This window comes from Pleurodeles waltl, chromosome 4_2 (assembly GCF_031143425.1).
Source record: "Pleurodeles waltl isolate 20211129_DDA chromosome 4_2, aPleWal1.hap1.20221129, whole genome shotgun sequence".
Lineage (NCBI taxonomy): Eukaryota > Metazoa > Chordata > Amphibia > Caudata > Salamandridae > Pleurodeles > Pleurodeles waltl.
In genome coordinates, this window is record NC_090443.1 from 341,870,829 (window position 1) to 341,889,548 (window position 18,720).

General features: G+C 44.2%; 1 protein-coding gene across 2 annotated transcripts in view; it reads left to right on the top strand.

The window, feature by feature from the left end:
- The first annotated feature begins 83 nt into the window (after positions 1–83).
- The window catches only part of ANKRD54 (ankyrin repeat domain 54), a 55,000-nt gene continuing 36,363 nt past the window's right edge, over positions 84–18,720 (top strand). The window contains exon 1 of one of the 2 annotated variants that reach the window (XM_069231402.1): positions 84–1,617. In XM_069231402.1, coding sequence (XP_069087503.1) covers positions 1,137–1,617 — 481 coding nt within the window. In that variant the 5' untranslated portion in view covers positions 84–1,136. The remainder of the gene's footprint in view (positions 1,618–18,720) is intronic. The other variant, XM_069231403.1, reaches the window with a different exon arrangement.

Below are 18,720 nucleotides of genomic sequence, written 5' to 3' on the forward strand. Positions count from 1 at the left end.
ACAGGGTCTGGTTGGCTGTATCATGACTTCCGCCTCTAAAGCACCTAATGATTGGCTGAGATCCGCTAGATAATGAAAAATAGAGACACGTGATTGGGTAACTTCAAAGCTAGGATGGCGAAGGAACTAGAATGACAGGAAGAATGTAGCTGATGCGAGAGGTTTGAAGTACTGATCGGAAGGCACTGTGTGGATTGTATTGCATCACTTTATAGCGGTTTCCGTACCATTAGCGAGACTGTGTGTAGGAAACGGAGAAGGAAATTTCACCCAAATGCTGAGATGATGCATTGTGTGGAGTAAATACAATGAGTGGGTGCATAGAGGTCCCCAGTAGGGGAAGTGGGGTTTGGCATGCATAGGTAGGTAAGACGCGCAGTGTAGGTATGGTGGTTGTAAGGCCCAGTTCAGAGAAGGGTTGTGAATAGGAGGTGAGTAAAACACCACAGAGAGCCAAAGGTACATGACCATACACCCGATTCCGACGGTAGGCTGTAGGTTTTTTAAATAAAGACATAGCTTTGCTTTCCCATCCTTTCACCGAGCTACAAAAGCCTTACTTCCAAGGCAATTGAAAAGGGAACTTACATTTCCTAAGTTTGTTTCCATATGGTGACATGCAAGGGCAAAGGTACCATAACAAGGGAATGTGAGAATTATTGTTTGAGAGCCTAGAAGCCCAGCATAAAACAGGTACCGGATTAGTGCAGAGAAACGCGAGAAGGAGTGTTGGCGAAGTCAGACGCCCACGATAAAGGGTTGAGCTATCCAATGGAAGTGTAGCGAGAAGCCCATTGTAGGTTGGGTGAATGGTAAGGTAAGAGGCGTGATACAGGGGTGGGGTGCGGTGCGATCGTTTTCTAGGGTAGGCCATGAGACGCTGAGTGAATGTGAGTGAGCGGTCCATTAGGGTGAAAGAGAGCTGTCTTATGTGGGGGTATGTTGGTGAGGCACAATGTCTAGAGAAAAAAGCCCCATTTAACGAGCATTTGCTTTAACAGGGTTAGGACCTAGAGGGAGACTCCTTCTGGGCACAGTCTTTGCAGGCTGGTAGTTTCTTTTGGACAGAGGTGTATAGTAGATTGGGAGTGATTTGCAAATAGGGGTAGTGCTGGTTGAGGGGCCTTTTGCACGACATGGAAGGTGGAAGCTCAGCCCTCGGAATGCACAGGGGCCAGGAGCACGACAGGGACATAAATGTGTCCGTGCTGAGGGCAGATGATGGAAGCCTGGGACTGCAGGAAAGAGACCAAGCCTCAGGTGTAGAAAGCGGGGCACTAGGGCATGGACTGGATTGCGGAGGAGCAGGAAGAATGGCTGGGCATTTCCGAGCCATGGGCAGTGGAGGTCTTGGCTGGCCAGAGCCTGTTCGGAGTCCGGAGGGTGAAGGCGCCTCTCTGGCAGCAGAAGGTGGGGGGTTCCCCATGGCTTGGACAGGAGGAGGTGTTAGTTTGCCTTCTCCAGGGATCACACTTGACATTTCCACCAGCCCTCCATGCACCTTATGGCAGCAACATCCTGGAGTAGATCGGGTACAGAGGAGGAGTGCCGCACAGAGACTCAAGAGTGCAAGGAGGCTGCGGAGGAACCTCGGCCCGCTGGGAAAAGACGTCTATGGTGAGAGTTATGAGGATGATACCTCGGGCAATTAGTGTTCTTGCATCATTTAATCCCCTCTTTGAGACCTCGTAGCTGCTAGTTTCATGTGTTGTGACAAAGGCTGACGCGTCTTTTTTAAGTCTTGCTTACAACACGATGTAGCTGTTGGTTGTTACCTATTGTGTACAAGACAATTCTTAAAGTGGAAATTGGTTTGGCTCCATGTTCACGATTGGTGGTCTTTTTGTCTACCTCGGTTCCCGACTCCTCATTCAACTGCTTCTCTATTTTTATGTTTGTCCTGCCTCGGAATCATTCCCGCTTTAGAGTGCTTCTGATTGAATGAGTTGTATCTGTCTGCTGCTGATGTGAGAGCTACTTTTATATTTCCCCTTTAGTACGCCACGAGGAAGCATACCTTACCCATGCCTCCACCATTCATCTCTTTCGTCACAGTTTTTGAAATAGTCTTACTTTTTTTTTAGACAGCAGTTTAAATTAAATGTTTTTTCTTAAACTGTAAGAAAGCCATTCCAACATGGTCTCTGCATGTGTATATTTGTGCACACATCGGTTATCTTCTAATTATTTTTCCTCTGACTTTAAGAACCGTCATTCGAAGATGGCTGCTGCATTCAACTGCACACACATGACTGTCATTTAGAGAATTAAACCTATCTTGGCAAATCCAGTAGGCGTCAAAGGAGAGACCTATTTGCTATACTAATTCTTGTTATTTTAGTGCGTTAAATATATAGGCCATACGTTGTATTTTCTTAGAGTAGTGCTGAATAAAGATTTACATAAAATACGTCTAAAACAAAACTAGTTAAAGCCAAAACGTGTTTCACAGCTGAACGCCACTTTCTCAAAGATGTAAAGAAGAAACCGCAGTCAATAATCTAAACGTTACAATTAAAATTATCCTCATGAATATCTGATGGAATTGTTTGCAGCAGAAATTAAACTAAGGTCGGCTATCAAAGAGGTAAAATAGGATAGTGGGATTCGAAAACGAATGAAACAGGGGAAGCAGAATTGAGAACAGTCATGAAGAAAGCATACAGTTCAAAGACTTATATTGTAGCAATAAACATTAAATATATATATATAAAGAAAAATCTTCAAATAGAAAGGTCTGCCTACCTCTTCAGACACAGAGGAAATATATTGCCACAGTGATGGCATGTAACATATCTTAGACTCCTAGTTAATATTAGTGTTAAATAATCATTACTTGGGGAAACTCACAATGCAGTGCGTGGAAAGATTAAAAAAAAAAATACACTGAATGTCAACAAAAGTTTCTAAAGTTAATTTATTAAGATTTACAGAATAGAAGAACGAGCTGCCTCATCTGCTATTTACAAACATTCTGGTGGGAGTTTCGAAATAGCTGCCTGGTTGAAGGGATACCAACTCCTATAGCACATTTAAACAGCCATTGACTGAAAAGTGTGCCAAATGTAATCAAACGATCTGGTAACTCAGAAGTCAAAAGACTATAAAATTATCATTCTGAAGGTGTCCCATTTTCAACTCAACCTGTTGTATAAGCATTTTATCCAGATTCCTAGAGACTTCATTTAAGCTTTGCTTTCAACGTTCAGCTTACGCTCATATGATATGGTTCATTTCCGAATATTGATATGATGTGGTTGCAGCTCACAATTTGAATGACTCTTTAAATTATTTTCTAATTTAAAGAAGAGTTCACACAATCCCTTCAGTTGCGATTTCTTATTAGTATTATCATAACAGATTTGGGACTCGTTTTAAAAAAGTTATAGCCCCTCTTTTTTGCAAACAAATCAGCATTATTAATGATTACTAGAAAGTTTCTGTTCTACTCCCAAAATCCATAGTCAAAATTAATCGGTTTAATTTACCTATTATTGACTGCCTGAATTTAAATATTGCATATCTGAATAATGATGAATTTGAAGTGTGTGGGGATAGGTAGGGGTCCCCCTTAGTTTGTTTAGATTCAGTGAATACTTTTTAAAAAATAATTGCACTTTGTTAATTCACGAGCAATACATGAAATTACTAGGTCTAATGTCCATATTAGTGTCTGTCGTTTCTCTATTTCCGGGAGCGCGACCAAGGGGTAGGTGTGAGTGCCGCGAAACATGTCGACCCAACGTTGAGGTGGGTCTGGTAATACCTCGACCCCCCTGTTATGTGCAATACAGTTTGAGAGTAGTCGAGCATTACTTCGACTCTACCCTCCTGTTTACTGTTTTAATCTTGTCCAAGACCCCATATTAATAAAAGATAGCTCTGAGTAAGGGTTCTTGAGTCAATTTTATCCTTCCATCTTATTTTTGCTCTCTCTTTTCTCCCTCTCCCCCTCACTTACCTGTGGGAAAGGGTGGCATCATCAAAAAGATCTCCGGCAAAGAGCCCCCCGAAAGGGTGGTGCCCGCCAGACATTGCAGCGCCAGTCTGGCGAGGAGCTGGTCCAATGATGAAGCATGACACCCAACTGGGTGTGTGAGGACTCTTGCTCCTACTTAATGGGATCCCCTTTGACTTTCCCTGTCTTTTTTCATGCTCTTTAGGAACAGTGTATCACATTATTAGTAACAGTTATTGGAGGACATACACTGGACCTCATAATCCTCCGAATCCCCTTATTTCTTGATATAGTTTCTCTATTTCCTTCTAGTAATTCTGTTCTGGTGTAGATCGCTGTATCTCGCCTCTTTATATAATTTAGGAATTTGCAAAAGGCTGAGCAGGACCATCCGTCTCAAATAAAATAAATGAACAATTCTGTTGTCAAATCGAACTGGGGGTTAGAAAGAATAATGCTAAATAAAGAGGCAATATAGCAGGAATAAGAGAACACACTGGAGTTATATGATGAACAAGGGTAATCGGGCTTATGGGCAAGAAGAGCCGTTGTATTTGTATTTAGGCGATCGTTATCTTCACAAGCATTTTTCAGTCGGACTTATCACATAAGATTCCTGAAACAGTCAATAGATGAGTTTCATGATTTACCTCTCAATTCAGCGTTAAAATAAGGAAGTTAAATAGAGAATCAAGAGTCTAACGCATTGTCCCATCATGCAACCCAGGCTCACCCAATAGAAAAAAAAGCAGTATCATAGCAAAGAAAATCTTATGCAGTTTAAAGGGATTTTTGGAATTATAGAAACCACGGGGAAGCAAATGGGAGTAATTCATTCCTTGGGGCAACTTGGTCTGAGCATGTTAGTTAATAAGCCAATTAATTAGTTCACTGTGCACAGCTGCCCACACTGCTGTGATGAATGTGGATTCCCACCATCTGCTATTGTGCATCTGATAAAAACCCAAGAGATGATGGGATAGCAGGCCAAAAAGATATTTCTAGCAAACTGTTTAAAAAGGATCCAGAATAGTGGGCCAAGTGGATCTTTTATCTTTAGAAGTCCTCTTTCAAGCACTAGGTAATCCCATGATCCTGGAAAGAATCAATCTTTGAAAAAAGGCGGTTCTCCAGTTATGACTTTACTTGATTTTAAAACAACATGGTTAGAGGTTTGCTCTAAGGGAAAGTCCAGATGTGGGGTTGTTGTGTTTCCACTTCTGAGACTATTCAATCTTTATATAGTGGAACATGAGTGAGAATCAAACTGGGTTAAAACTCATGTCCCGTATCGTTTCTGCTGATAGTGAGCTGTCTGAAATAGGCTTGGAATATATCTACAATCATTTTGTTCAGGTCGCGTATTGTGGATATGGGTAAAGAGGCTACATATGCTGGTGAGTTCCTCCACTCCCATACCCAAATTAGGCAGTCGCACTATTACTAATCTACAGTATGCTGACAACAACATATTGCTGAATTGACTACAGTTTCTAAACACCGAATGTTTCAGTGTTCCATGTGTATAATATGAAGAAGCATCTGGTTGTTAATGCCTTGAAATCTTGAGTTAGGGGCTTTAGCTTTATGTTGTCTAGGACTGGCAGAAGGTGGATTGGTGATTAATTAAAAGATACATATAATATAACTATTTGGGCCCTAGTTTGCATCAATGCGGCGGGCACAATCCATTTTAAAAGTCAATGAGATGCTTTACACTTTATTAGATTCACCAAAGATCAGCCCAAATGTATCTGTCATATTAGCCAAGCTAATACTTGCCTCATTGTATTATCCATCTGATTTGATGTTGCACAGTGTTTTGTATGGCATTGTTCAATCCCCCGCAGTCTTTTGCACAGTCCCAATTTAGTTGTGACTTAAACTCGCAAGCAGTCCTTTTTATGTTATATCAGCGCTTCCAGCTCTTGCAGTCACATTCGTCCTGTAGCTTCAGAAACTTTAAATTCCTTAATGTGGTCTGCAATTGAGGGTAAACTGGAATTCCATTTATCTCAAACATTAGCTTACACCTTACTGAAAGAAAACTCATACATCTATGTGTGGATGCACTCAACAATTTAGTGTGCTTTCACATTTCAAGTTCAACTGGAAAGACTTAAGTTTTATATGGCAGAATTTTCTCTGCTTCCTCAGTCTCACATTAAATATACAGTTTAGGCCCTGCGCGTTCCCTGTGTTCTGCAGAGTCAGTTCTGGGATGTGAGAGGTAGTGTGGGATGGGCATGTGTAGTGGTCCTGTTCCTGCTTTGGGGACTCTTGGACTTCACAGGCCACAGCTACGACCTTATTTGGAATTTGACTGCTGGATGAGATCAGCAAGCAACACTTGTCTTTGGCAGTAACATCCACCCTAGGCCAGGTGCTAAAGGGGAATTGAATAGCAAATGTGGACATTAGGCCCGTCGATAGTAGGTGGGTGTCTTTGGCAGTTGCACATAGGCTGCAATAAGGAATCTTCGACATCAGCAGCCTAAGTCTTATGGGCACACAGCAGGATGTTGATCGCACACGTTGTTAGGCAGTATCAAGGCACAGTGTACAGCAAGTACTGCGCAGGGAGATCTGTGGAACCCTTGACACATGAGTCACTCCTGGTTTTGCTTCTTTGTGGTCACTTGCGTTCTCTGGTTGTTCCTCATGCTAGGTCTCCCCTCCTGGGTAGTCTGTCATTGTGCAAGGTTAGGCATTCTCCTCGTTTCTCAGCAGGCATGAAGGCTTCTAGGCTCCTGGCAGTTTTTCATCTCCTCAACAAAAAAATGAACACTTTGGGTTTTATTCTTTATTAACTTCAGTCTAATACTGCAGGAATGATAACTACATATATTAAATGGCATTTCTCATGGTATTACAGGATGCTTCTTGTGTATGTGGGTGCTAAGGTAATAACAACAATAAAGAGAAACAAATTAAGTAGGAGATGGGGAGCACAATGGATTAGAGCACATCTGATAGGCCACAGCCAAGTTATCCTGACTAACCTTGTTCTTAAAGGCATGTAATCATAGAGGTAATTGAAACTATAAGTTACAACAGTGCTGGCTGAATTTACCACATATGATGTATTCCGCACAATAAGTACTTGCACATTCAGGAGTTATGGTGGCTTGTTTCTGACATGGGTTTGAGTTTTCACAATACATCGTCTCAGTTGACTGTATCCTTTGCTATACCTGCTCTGCTCCTCAGTCGCTGATGCACCTTATCCTCCACACACTGCTATTCATACAACTCTGCTTTCCAAGCAGGTATAGACAGTAGCTAGGATGCTCCCATTTTGCCCTCGGGCCTCTTCAGTTTTTACGTTGTGGGTGTCTTAATACCCTGTAAAAATAATGTCACTGCATGGCAATGTGCCCCCTTGTGTCATAAAATATAGCACCTGGTCTGCCGTATGTTCTATTGCCCGTGTGCCCCATGCCCTTTCTCTTCCTAATTAAAGTGAAGTCTTTGGGTGCTGTCCCCTAATATCCTGCAGGCACAAGCCATTGCCACATAGCAGTCCTTCAAGTACTCTTCGTAACACTTCCATCCTCAGTCACAAAGAACATAGGATATGTATATCCAGTGTCTGTGGCCTCAGAACCAGTTTGGGATGGTGCTTTTTCAAATGTAATTTCCAGGCTGCTCATCAGCCATAGCTTTTGTGTAAGATGATGACTTGCACACCATGAAGCAGTGATGCTGTTTCAGGATCCTACATAGACAAATAAAACTAAATTAAACACAGTATGTGTAGTATTCCAAAGAACCCAGTCCCTGCAAGGAAAAATAACTAAAACAAATGGTTGGCTGGCATTTCAAGAATTCAAAGATGGCTGCTAGAGCGGCACTCTCCAGTACCGCTCTAGTTGTTTCACCCAACAGACTGTTTTAGAAGGTGAAGTGCGCACGCTTACCTAGTAGCAACACACTTCACTGAAGAATGAAAATTTTCCTAGCTATCATAACGGAAAGTTTCAATTCTATTAAGGGCACGGAGGCGAGGATTAGGCTTTCTTTCTTCACTTTATTCAAAACGGCAGCATTAAACAAGGATGTAAAACGTCAAAACTACTTTTCCCAGCAGACAGTAGAAAAGAAACAACATCAACAAAGTACTTCGTCTTCATCCAATCGGCCAATGTCTGACGAGCCCAACTCCACGTCTTCCCCTCTTCTTTCTTCCTGCGACCACTCTCTAGGTCCAATCTTGCTACTCCTGTTTTGAAGTCTTTGTGCCTGTCAAGAACCGAATGATTCATATCAAACCTTACTAATATACTGTCTCAAATAAGCCACGCCAAAACGCAAAATTTCAACATGACGCATTTAGAACCAAACATACATTTGTATAACAATGACAACAGTTTAAAACTCATCTTCTGTTGTGGTCATAGAACTTACAAGACAGTTTACCGACCTGAAATAGGACGGGTCCTTGTATTAAGAGGAGAGGGAGGGACTAATCCTCGCCTCCGTGCCCTTAATAGAATTGAAACTTTCCATTATGATAGCTAGGAAATTTTTCATTCTATGTCAAGACCAGAGGTGAGGATTAGGATATTTTAAAGTGTAACGACCCCTAGCGAGGCCACTGTTTGAACCAGTCTAAATAGAAGTTCTTGAAGGTGGAATCAGAGGACCAGTCCGCTGCCCTAAGGTTATCTTCCAAACGAGCCCCCAAAGTCCATGCCTTAGATGCCATTGCGCCTCTTGCGGAATGTGCTCCAAAAATGGATGTATCTATCCCGGCTTCACCCATCTAACCCACCTAGCTACCGTAGGAGACGCCACCGCTTTATGGGGTTTTGTTAGAGCGATGAGGAGTTGATTTTCTCCGTGTGGTCTAAGGTAATTAGTCATGGCTTCATAAGCGTTAATCGTTTTGACTACGCATAGTTGAGGAATCTGTGGGAATCACGGGTAAGAAATCGCACAAGAGTTAGATTTAGTACGTCTATGAATATGAAATATGACCCCATCTGGGGTAAACACTCTACCTGTTAAGTCTAATGCCCTGACATCTGAGACCCTATGACAGGATAGTAGGCAGAGAAGAGTCGCCAGTTTGGCCAAGAGTTGCTTCCTGGAGAGGTATTTATTGGACAGTCAATTTCGGAAAAGAGTCAAAACCTTATTAACATCCCAGAGGGAAGAATACTGAGGTTGGGTGTGGGGGGTTGGGGGGGCGAGGGCAGGGTAAGGCCAGTCTAATGCCCCTTAAAAGTTTGCAAACCATGGGATGTTGCCCTGCGGGAGAACCTTCAATCGAACAGTGACCCGCAGAAATAGCGGACCGGAATGTATTTATCAATCTATAAGCCATCCCTTCTGAAGCAAGGGACACCCAAAAATTAATTATATGGACAACGTCTGCCCCATGGGATCAAAGCGTCGTTGAAGACACCAACCCAACCAGTGTTTCCATGCAGATTTGTACCTCTTGTTAGTACTCTCTGACCAGGCTCTGGTGAGGAAGGTGGCAGCCGTTGCCGAAATCCCCAGGATCTTCCAATATTCCCGGTAATTCCCCAGGCCATCAAGTTGAGCCCACACCTCTCTATGAGAGGGTGGGGAAGACCCGATGGACCAAGCAGGAGATCTGGAAGCAGGGGTAGATGGATTGGAAAATCCCAAGAAAGTTCAGTCAGAACTGGAAAGCAGGCTTGAGATTTCCACATCGACGTGATCAGCGTCAGATATGCCTGTTGCTTCCAGAGTTGGGATAATACCCTCATTATCATTGCGAAGGGGGGAAAAGCGTAACCAGGTTCCTGGGACCAATCCTGGAGTAACGCGTTTGTGGCTATCACTCCGGGATCTGGTCTCCAACTGCAGTACCTTCAAGTTGATGATCCTGGCGGGACGCAAAAAGATCCACAGAGAAAGGACCCCATCTGGCCTGGATCGCTTGAAACACTTGTGCATGCAGCTTCCAGAGGCTTGCATCATGCCAATGACGGGAGTGCCAATCTGCCACTTGATAGGAAGCTCCCGGGAGGTCTTCTGCCACCACCGAAATATGGTGGGTGAGACAATAATCTCAAAAGGATCTCGCTAGATCGGAAAGAGCCTTCGAGCGGGTACCCCACAGATGGTTGCTATAATGCACCGCCGCCACATTATCCATTTTCAACAAGACGCAGCATTGCTGTTTGTCCTTCGTCCAGCACCGCACTGCAAAAGAGCCCGCCAGGAGTTCCAGGCAATTGATATGAAGGGAGCGTTGGTCTGAAGACCGCACTCCACCAGTGACAAATTCCCCACAGCATGCTCCCCAGCCGGAGGCACTGGCGTCTGATTCTATGACCAAACCGAAAATGGCGCTGCCGTTCCATGCTTCCATGTGAGATTTCCTCCTTGGCCCCTAAGTGAGGCCCTTCTACAGATGAGAAATCTTTAACCGTTGAAGGGCCAGATAGTGGAGAGGGCCTGGAAAAATCACCTGGATGGACAAGGAAAGCAGGCCTACAATACGAACCAGATTGAGAAATTGTTCCCTTGGCCAGAGTCCGTCTGCGTTTGTGTTGTATTTTGGACAGCTAGCGAGCCAGGAGACTGAGGGTGGCTCTGGCAGATTCCACCACAAAACCCAGCAATTGGAGGGATTGGGTTGGAGTGACAACTGACTTTGTTTCGTTGATAACAAAGCCTAGGGATTCCAAAAGATGGACGGACGTCTGAAGATGAAGAGCGAGACGGCGGGGACATTGGTCCATCAGGAGAATGTCGTTCAGATATGTTATGACCCTGATGCCTCTGGACCGAAGAACCTCTACCACTGGGCGGAGGAGCGGAAGAGACCGAATGGAAGAGAGGAGAATTGGAAAGTTTGCTCTTTCCATTGGAGTTGAAGGAAGCAACAGTGGGGCGGAAAGATGGGAATCGTTAGATATGCGTCCTTCAGATCGAGCCATACCAGCCAGTCGTTGACTTGGAGGAGATCCCGTAGAAGGTGGATGCCCTCCATTTTGAAATGTCGGAACACCATCCACTCGTTGAATTCTTTCAGATTGATCACGGGACGATACCCTCTGTCTCTTTTCTCCACTAAAAAGATGTTGCTGACGAATCCCAAAGGATGGGGAGAAGTGGGAACGATAGCTTGCTTCTCCAAGAGATTTGAGATTTCGACATTGATAAGACACATCTGTGCTGAAGAGAAAATCAGCTGAGGTCTCTTTACCTGTATGGGGAAATCGTAAAATTCTATGTGAAACCCCTCTACGGTCTACAGAACCCATGCGTCGGAAGTGAGGTTTGCCCAATTGTAATAGAACAGCGCCAATCTGACCCCCAAAGCACACCCCATACCGGGAGAAACACTCACCTTGTCGGGTATTGAAGCAGTTGAGGTTGCCTCTCCTGGTGCCTCTAGATCCTCGGTGCCGGGGGTATCCACAGGTCGGGTAGAAAGACCCAAAGCAGGACGAGTCCTGACATTGTCCTCTTCTGGAGACATTCTGGGTTGAACGGCCAATTGAGCGCCCTCTTCCTCAATTGACCAGGGTGAAAACCCGGGAGGAGAAGACCTTTTTGATAGAGGTCTGCGCTTTATCCAAGGACGTGAAAGTAGAAACAAATTTACCGAGTTCCCTGATGAAGGGCTCCCCAAAGAGGCTGCCTTGGGCAACTAGGCCTGCTTTTGAAGAAGCCAGTTCCCCCAGTTTGGGGTCCACCTTGATTAGAAGGGACCGGTGCCTTTCCGCGGAAAGAGCGCAGTTGGCATTACCCAGCAGGATTATTGCCTGATGAGCCCAACCTGACAAGACATCCGGGGATATGAGAGATCACGAAGCTCTGGCGTCTTCCGCCATGTCCAAAACTTTTGTGAGCTGGCCAACAACGTTTAGAAGTTTGTCCTGGCAGGCTCTCCAGGACCGGTCAATCTCTTTTTTTTTTTTTTTTTTTTTTTTTTTTTTTTTTTTTTTTTTTTTGGGATCCTCAATGAACGTCGCCATGTTGGGGTCAATCTCGGGAGTAAGGGCTACCTTATCCTGGAGAGATGGGCGAGGACATTCCGCTTTAAGGCGGTTCTGGACTTCCTTATCCAGTGGTTTACGAAGACGACCTGCCACATAGGCAGCCACTTTGGGGGCAGGCAGCCACTCTGCCGACAGTGGATGGACCAGATCGTCGGGATCAAGCATATCATCCGTAGAGACCTCATCCGGTCCGGGTAGTTTGGATGGAAAGGGCGCAGGACCCGCCGGATCCAAATCCGCGTCTGAAGAGCACAGGGAATCATTGGGTTTGTCAAGATGGGAGTCAGGATCTTGGGATTGTTCCAAACAGGCTTTTTTGAGTCGTGTAAAGGCCTCCAGGGCATCTTCCCCTGTGCATTTACGTGTAGGTTCCGGGCTTTTCTCATGTCCTGAAAGGAAAGAACTGAGGGTCCGGCGGGGGTCTTCAGGCGGCAGAGAAAGGGAGCATTGGGACGCCATTAAGTCGATTTTTCTTCTCAAGGGGAGCCATGAGTTGGGTGACAACCTTATAGATTGAAGTGTCCATGAAGTGACCGAAATTGTCATCGATAGGGAGGTAGGATATCTGCTCCTCCTCCATATACTCCCTGAGGTATCTTCCAAATGTCGTTTTTCCACCATGTTGATCCAGTGTGGCCCTATGTGCACTATTAGCCACTTCAGTGACTTGAGGGCAATAGGGGTGCTGGTTAGCAGGTTATGGTAGCGCAAGGTGCTCAAAATTGCACCAATAATCCAATCGGGACACACGTCCCCCTGAATATCTTGAGGGGAGGAGCAGCTGATTGCGCCAACTCCGAAGCCTGGGCCGCGTCCCTGTGTGGCAAATGAGCCCTACCCCTTGGGTGTCAAGCTCCAGGCCGGCTCCGAGATTTGACAGCTCCCACCGTTTTCAACGTGGGGATTAGAAAAAGCTTTCCTGGAGTCAGATGGCGAGCACGCCTCAGTATCGCTACTTAAACTATGTGAAACTGACGTGCGATCGCCTCCGGGGTCAAACGCGCAAGGCGCGTAATGCCAGGAATGTGCAGGCCCTCTAGCGGTCGGAAGATCGCACGGAGTTGTTACAACAAGCCGCGAAGGAAACCGAAGCGTTCCCGCGGCTGAAGAACTTGTCTTAGCGTACAAACTCACATCAAAAATAACAGTACAGAAAACAGATCAGAATAATGAGAAAATGCGACTTATCTGACTGGTAACAGTGAAGAAAGAGGAGGGGAAGACGTGGAATAGGGCTCGTCAGACGTTGGCCGATTGGAAGAAGAGGAAGTCCTTTGTTGATGTTGTTTCTTTTCTTTTCTACTGTCTGCTGGGAAGAAGTTTTGACGTTTTACATACTTGTTTAATGCTGCTGTTTTGAATAAAGTGAAGAAAGTTAAAGCTTAATCCTCTCCTCCGGTCCTGGCATAGAATTTGAAGAGCAAACAGAGTGTTTCCTCAGCGTTCCGATATTTTAGTCAGGATAATGGCGTTGCAGGAAAGGACTTCATCATAGTATTTTGTTCCGGGTTAAGAGATATTAAGAGGGTTAGAAGGTGTAGTTAGAGACACGTAGTGTCTCAACACCGAGTCGGAGCCTGAGTAGAGCAGAGTCAGATCTTCTGCGCAGCAAAACAAATGCAGTGTTTCAACTGTATCGAAAGTAAGAGAGACGTGGTGTTTCAATACCAAGTCTGAGCCCAAGGAAAGCAGAGTCCTGTGTCTGCCGTTCCTCATTTGAAAGAGCCATAAACCAATTGCAGAGTTTTTACACATTTGAGAAGTCAGAGAGACTAGTGTCTCAAGAGAAAGTCAGAGCGTCTAGAAACCCAGCTGGGAAAAAATCAGTATACGGAAGCTGAGGAAGGATAAAACAACTAGAATATGAAAGAATATAAGAAATAAAGAAATACTTGCCACAGCAGTCTCCAACAAATTACAACCTTCAGGAGTTTTAAGACGTCACACTGGTCACACAAGTACTCTCTGTAGAGAGAAGAAACAAATTAAATGTTTTAAAAAGCAAAAAGAAAACTTATATTAAAAAGCCTAGTAAATAGAAAAGTAAACACTATAAGGAGAAGTTGTCTTACAGGCTTGTAGAAAAAATGCTTAATCAACAAGAGGCATAAATAGAAGAGGAACTATAGCCTAACATTTGTTTGGGGTATGTTAATTGGAAATAAAAGATTAATACACATTAGTAGAAGTAAGCCATTTATAGGAAACTCATTGTAATGTATATGATGTCTTTTTTTTCAGTATATTTCTAAATTCTCTCAGAAGAACACACATTAGAAAAGAGTGCTGCTAAGTTGGGAAAGAAAAAAATAATTTGTAATAAGAGAGAGGAACCTGAAGATTGAAAGGCTGTCTTCTTTTCTCCCAATCCCCCCCTCACTCTCTGGGCGCTCTGGTCATCCAGTCATCTTGGGGGACAGGAGAGGTCCAGGAGGGGCATTGGGAATATTTACAAGTCTGCTCCAGTCCAAGCCACCAGTAAGATTATTTGAGGGTCTTGACTTGCTGGCACTATGCAGGAGTAGCCTAAACAAGGGAACGTTTAAGTGAGATGTCTGCACCTGGCTGTCATCTGCCTTCCTGAAGCAGTAATTAGTGACAATCCAGCAGGTCTTGCTTAGATATTTCCCCACCTTGAATAGCAGAATGTCTTACTCCTCACCCATACTGTTCATCAACTGGTAGTCCTCATTAGGCACTAATTGCAGCTCTCTGCTTAGTAGAACCTCATAGAATTTCATACCATTCCTTCATCCGGTCTTGGTTTGCCTGAAGGTTTTTCTTTGACTTACTGATGTATTGTGTCATCTTCTGAGGCCAAACCATAGCCCACTACATCTTTCTGGGGTGACTATATAGTCCCTTCTCTGACTATGGTTAGGGAGCTACACTGTGATGCCCGACAGAGGTTCAATGGGACTGAGACAAATTCCTTTCTGTGGAATTTCTTTGTAGGCAGAAGATTCCATTTTCACCTGAGGTTTTCTGGCGGGGTTCCCATCATGCTCTTAAGGGCTTTGTTTGAGCTGTCCCTCAACCCATTGGTCTGTGGGTCATTTTCTCTGGAGCAATGGTAGGTTACACTAGATTGCTGCAACATGTCTTTCATATCGGAGACAATAACATTCTTCCCCGTTCAGAAATCACTGGTAGGAAATCCAACCCTTTAAAAGATTCCTAAAAGTGACCTAGATATTACCTTAGCAGTTGAGCGCCTCAGAGCATACATGGTGGCATGATCCGCCCCAGCCAAGTTCTACTTATTGTCTGATGCTGCGGGAGGGGTCATACTGACCAACATTTTAGTGACCTCTCAAAACTCCCTCCTTCATCAAACAGAACACCGGAGCACCTACGCCTGATAGCACTGTCTAGGTCTTACCTCCTGGCCTATCACTCACTTGGTAAGTGTACGGAAATGCCTCTTTTTGCATGATCACCCCCAAAGTTTTGGACTGATGCTGCTGTTTCAGCTCTGAGGCTGCACTGAGGCCTACTACCCAGCCCTCAATTCTAGTGCTTTAATCCCTTACCAAATGTATGTTAAATTGGCTATCCTCAATTGGCATAAGCTGATTTACTTATATGTCCCTAGTATATGGTACCAAGCGTACCTAGGTCATGTAAGCTAGTGTTCTTCCAGGGCTGTAGAACTGGTTGCGCTACACTGTGTGTGACAAACTACAAAACGGCTCCCAGCGCGCCACTGCAGCCTGGAAGAGCAGTTAGACTTTGCCATTTAACCCCTTCGCTGCCAGGCCTTTTCCCCGTCCTGTGCCAGGCCTTTTTTTGCCTATTTGGAATAGTTCTCGCTTAGGCCCTCATACCTTTTTGTCCACATAAGCTACCCACGCCAAATTTGAGTCCTTTTTTTTTTTTTTTTCAACATACTAGGGATTCTAGAGGTACCCAGACTTTTTGGGTTCCCCTGAAGGAGGCCAATAAATTAGCCAAAACACAGTAAAAATTTCGTTTTTTAAAAAAAAAAATGGGAAAAGGGGGCTGCAGAAGAAGGCTTGTGTTTTTTTCCCTGAAAATGGCATCAACAAAGGGTTTGCGGTGCTAAAATCACCAGCGTCCCAGCTTTCAGGAACAGGCAGACTTGAATCCGAAAACCCAATTTTTCAACACAATTTTGGCATTTTACTGGGACATACCCCATTTTTACTTTTTTTTTTTTTTTTTTTTTTTTTTTTTGTGCTTCCAGACTCCTTCCAGTCAGTGACAGAAATGGGCGTGAAACCAATGCTGGATCCCAGAAACCTAAACATTTCTGAAAAGTAGACAAAATTCTGAATTCAGCAAGGAGTAATTTGTGTAGATCCTACAAGTGTTTCCTACAGAAAATAAGAACTGAAATAAAAATAAATATTTAAATTGAGGTGTGAAACAGCAATTTTACTCTGTAACTTTTTCCTGCAATGTCAGATTTTTTAAAGCAATATACCGTTACGTCTGCTGGACTCTTCTGGTTGCGGGGATATATAGGGCTTGTAGGTTCAGCAAGAACCCTAGGTACCCAGAGCCAACAAATGAGCTGCACCCTGCAGTGGGTTTTCAATCTATACCGGGTATACAGCAATTCATTTGCTGAAATATAAAGAGTGAAAAATAGCTATCAAGAAAACCTTTGTATTTCCAAAATGGGCACAAGATAAGGTGTTGAGGAGCAGTGGTTATTTGCACATCTCTGAATTCCGGGGTGCGCATACTAGCATGTGAATTTACAGGGCATTTCTCAAATAGACTTCTTTTTTACACACTCTCTTATATTTGGAAGGAAAAAAAGTAGAGAAAGACAAGGGGCAATAACACTTGTTTTGCTATTCTATGTTCCCCCAAGTCTCCCGATAAAAATGATACCTCACTTGTGTGGGTAGGCTTAGCGCCCGCGACAGGAAATGCCCCAAAACACAACGTGGACACATCACATTTTTCTACAGAAAACAGAGGTGTTCTTTGCAAAGTGCCTACCTGTAGATTTTGGCCTCTAGCTCAGCCGGCACCTAGGGAAACCTACCAAACCTGTGTATTTCTTAAAGCTAGAGACCTAGGGGAATCCAAGATGGGGTGACTTGTGGGGCTCTCACCAGGTTCTGTTACCCAGAATCCTTTGCAAACCTCAAAATTTGGCTAAAAAAACAAGTTTTCCTCACATTTTGGTGACAGAAAGTTCTGGAATCTGAGAGGAGCCACAAATTTCCTTTCACCCAGCGTTCCCCCAAGTCTCCCGATAAAAATGATACCTCACTTGTGTGGGTGGGCCAGGTGCCTGCAACAGAAAAAGGCCACAAACTTGTAGAGATTATGGGGATAGCACAGAGTTGATAAGCACATATTCTTCTTTCATACATCTTTAGGCTGACTCTGCTTTGGGGACCCACACAAATGAGGTGTCATTTTACTTGGGAGACTGAGGGGAACGCTGGGGAGTAGGAAGTTTGTGCTGGAGCGGTGATCGTACAAACAAAAGTCAGGAAAATATGCTTTTTTTTTTTAAGCAAAAATTGATGTTTGCAGAGGAGTTTGGGTAAGAAAATGTTGGGGGATCCACGCAAGCCAGACCTCCATGGACTCCTTGGGGTTCCTAGTTTAAAAAAATGTCTGGGTTTGGTAGGTTTCCCTAGATGAAGGCCACACCCAGGACCAAAAACATAGGTGCCCCCTCCCCCCCCCCCCCCCCCCCAAAATCAGGTAGTTTTGTAATATATCATTTTGATGTGTCCACATATGTCTGTTAGGACTTAGGTTATGTGAAAGAGACCCCTCACCCACCAGCCAAGTTGGTGGCATGCTTCATCATCGGGGTCCCACCTGAGACACCTAGCGTGTTACAAGTGTGCTGTGACGCCTGATTACAGCAGAGCAAGTTTTTTAATTTTTACCACACATAATGGTTGGATTTGGCACGGGGGAGAGTGATGGTTCAGTAGATAAAATTTTATTAACAAGAGATTTCACAAAAGTGAAATGCTCTGTTAATAACTGAAAGGCCCAAAAACGGAACCAATGACTCACAGCTTGTGAGCTGTAAAGCCACGGCAAGGCACCAACCGCTTTAGTCCATTCACACACCTTTCATACATGACCTGCACAAGACCATTCACGGTGCCAGTCACGGGCCCAGCACATTACAACACTTGCATCGACAGACAGCGCCAGTCAAGGGCCCATCACTTTCATACGCCCACATGCCTGATACATCAATCACACCAGCTGAGGAGTGTGTGGACTGGCGTTTGTCTGGCAAACACCGCCAGCTAAGCGCCCACGCACACCATCCCTTTTTTTTGTTTATAAACAACAAAGAAACCACTAACTAGTTATAAAATAAGTACAAAACTACAAACACAAAAGCTCTAACTAAAGACATGACCGTAATGCCAACCGTGAAACTGAACATATGAAAATATAAAATAGGCAGTTTACGCTCACAGTATTTCCCAAAAGTTTTTCCTGGTTTGGTAACTTCTAAAACAGCTGGGCACACACAGCCCAGGCTTTGAAGGGCAATCTGGGCAGTACATCCGTCTCTCCCTTCGGATTGCTCTCCGGGCACATACTCTACATTTCTCTGTGGGCAAGTCTTTTTTGGGAGTGGGAGGAATGTGATCTGGAAAGTGGCCGATCTTTCAGTCTAGCCACATCCTCCACCTCTTCTACTCTAGGAACTCTTGCCTGTTCCACCACAATAAGGCTTTCTATCACTGACTCCTGAAATTTAACAAATGTCATCCTTGACTCAGGTGAACAATCCTTGAACACAATAAAAGC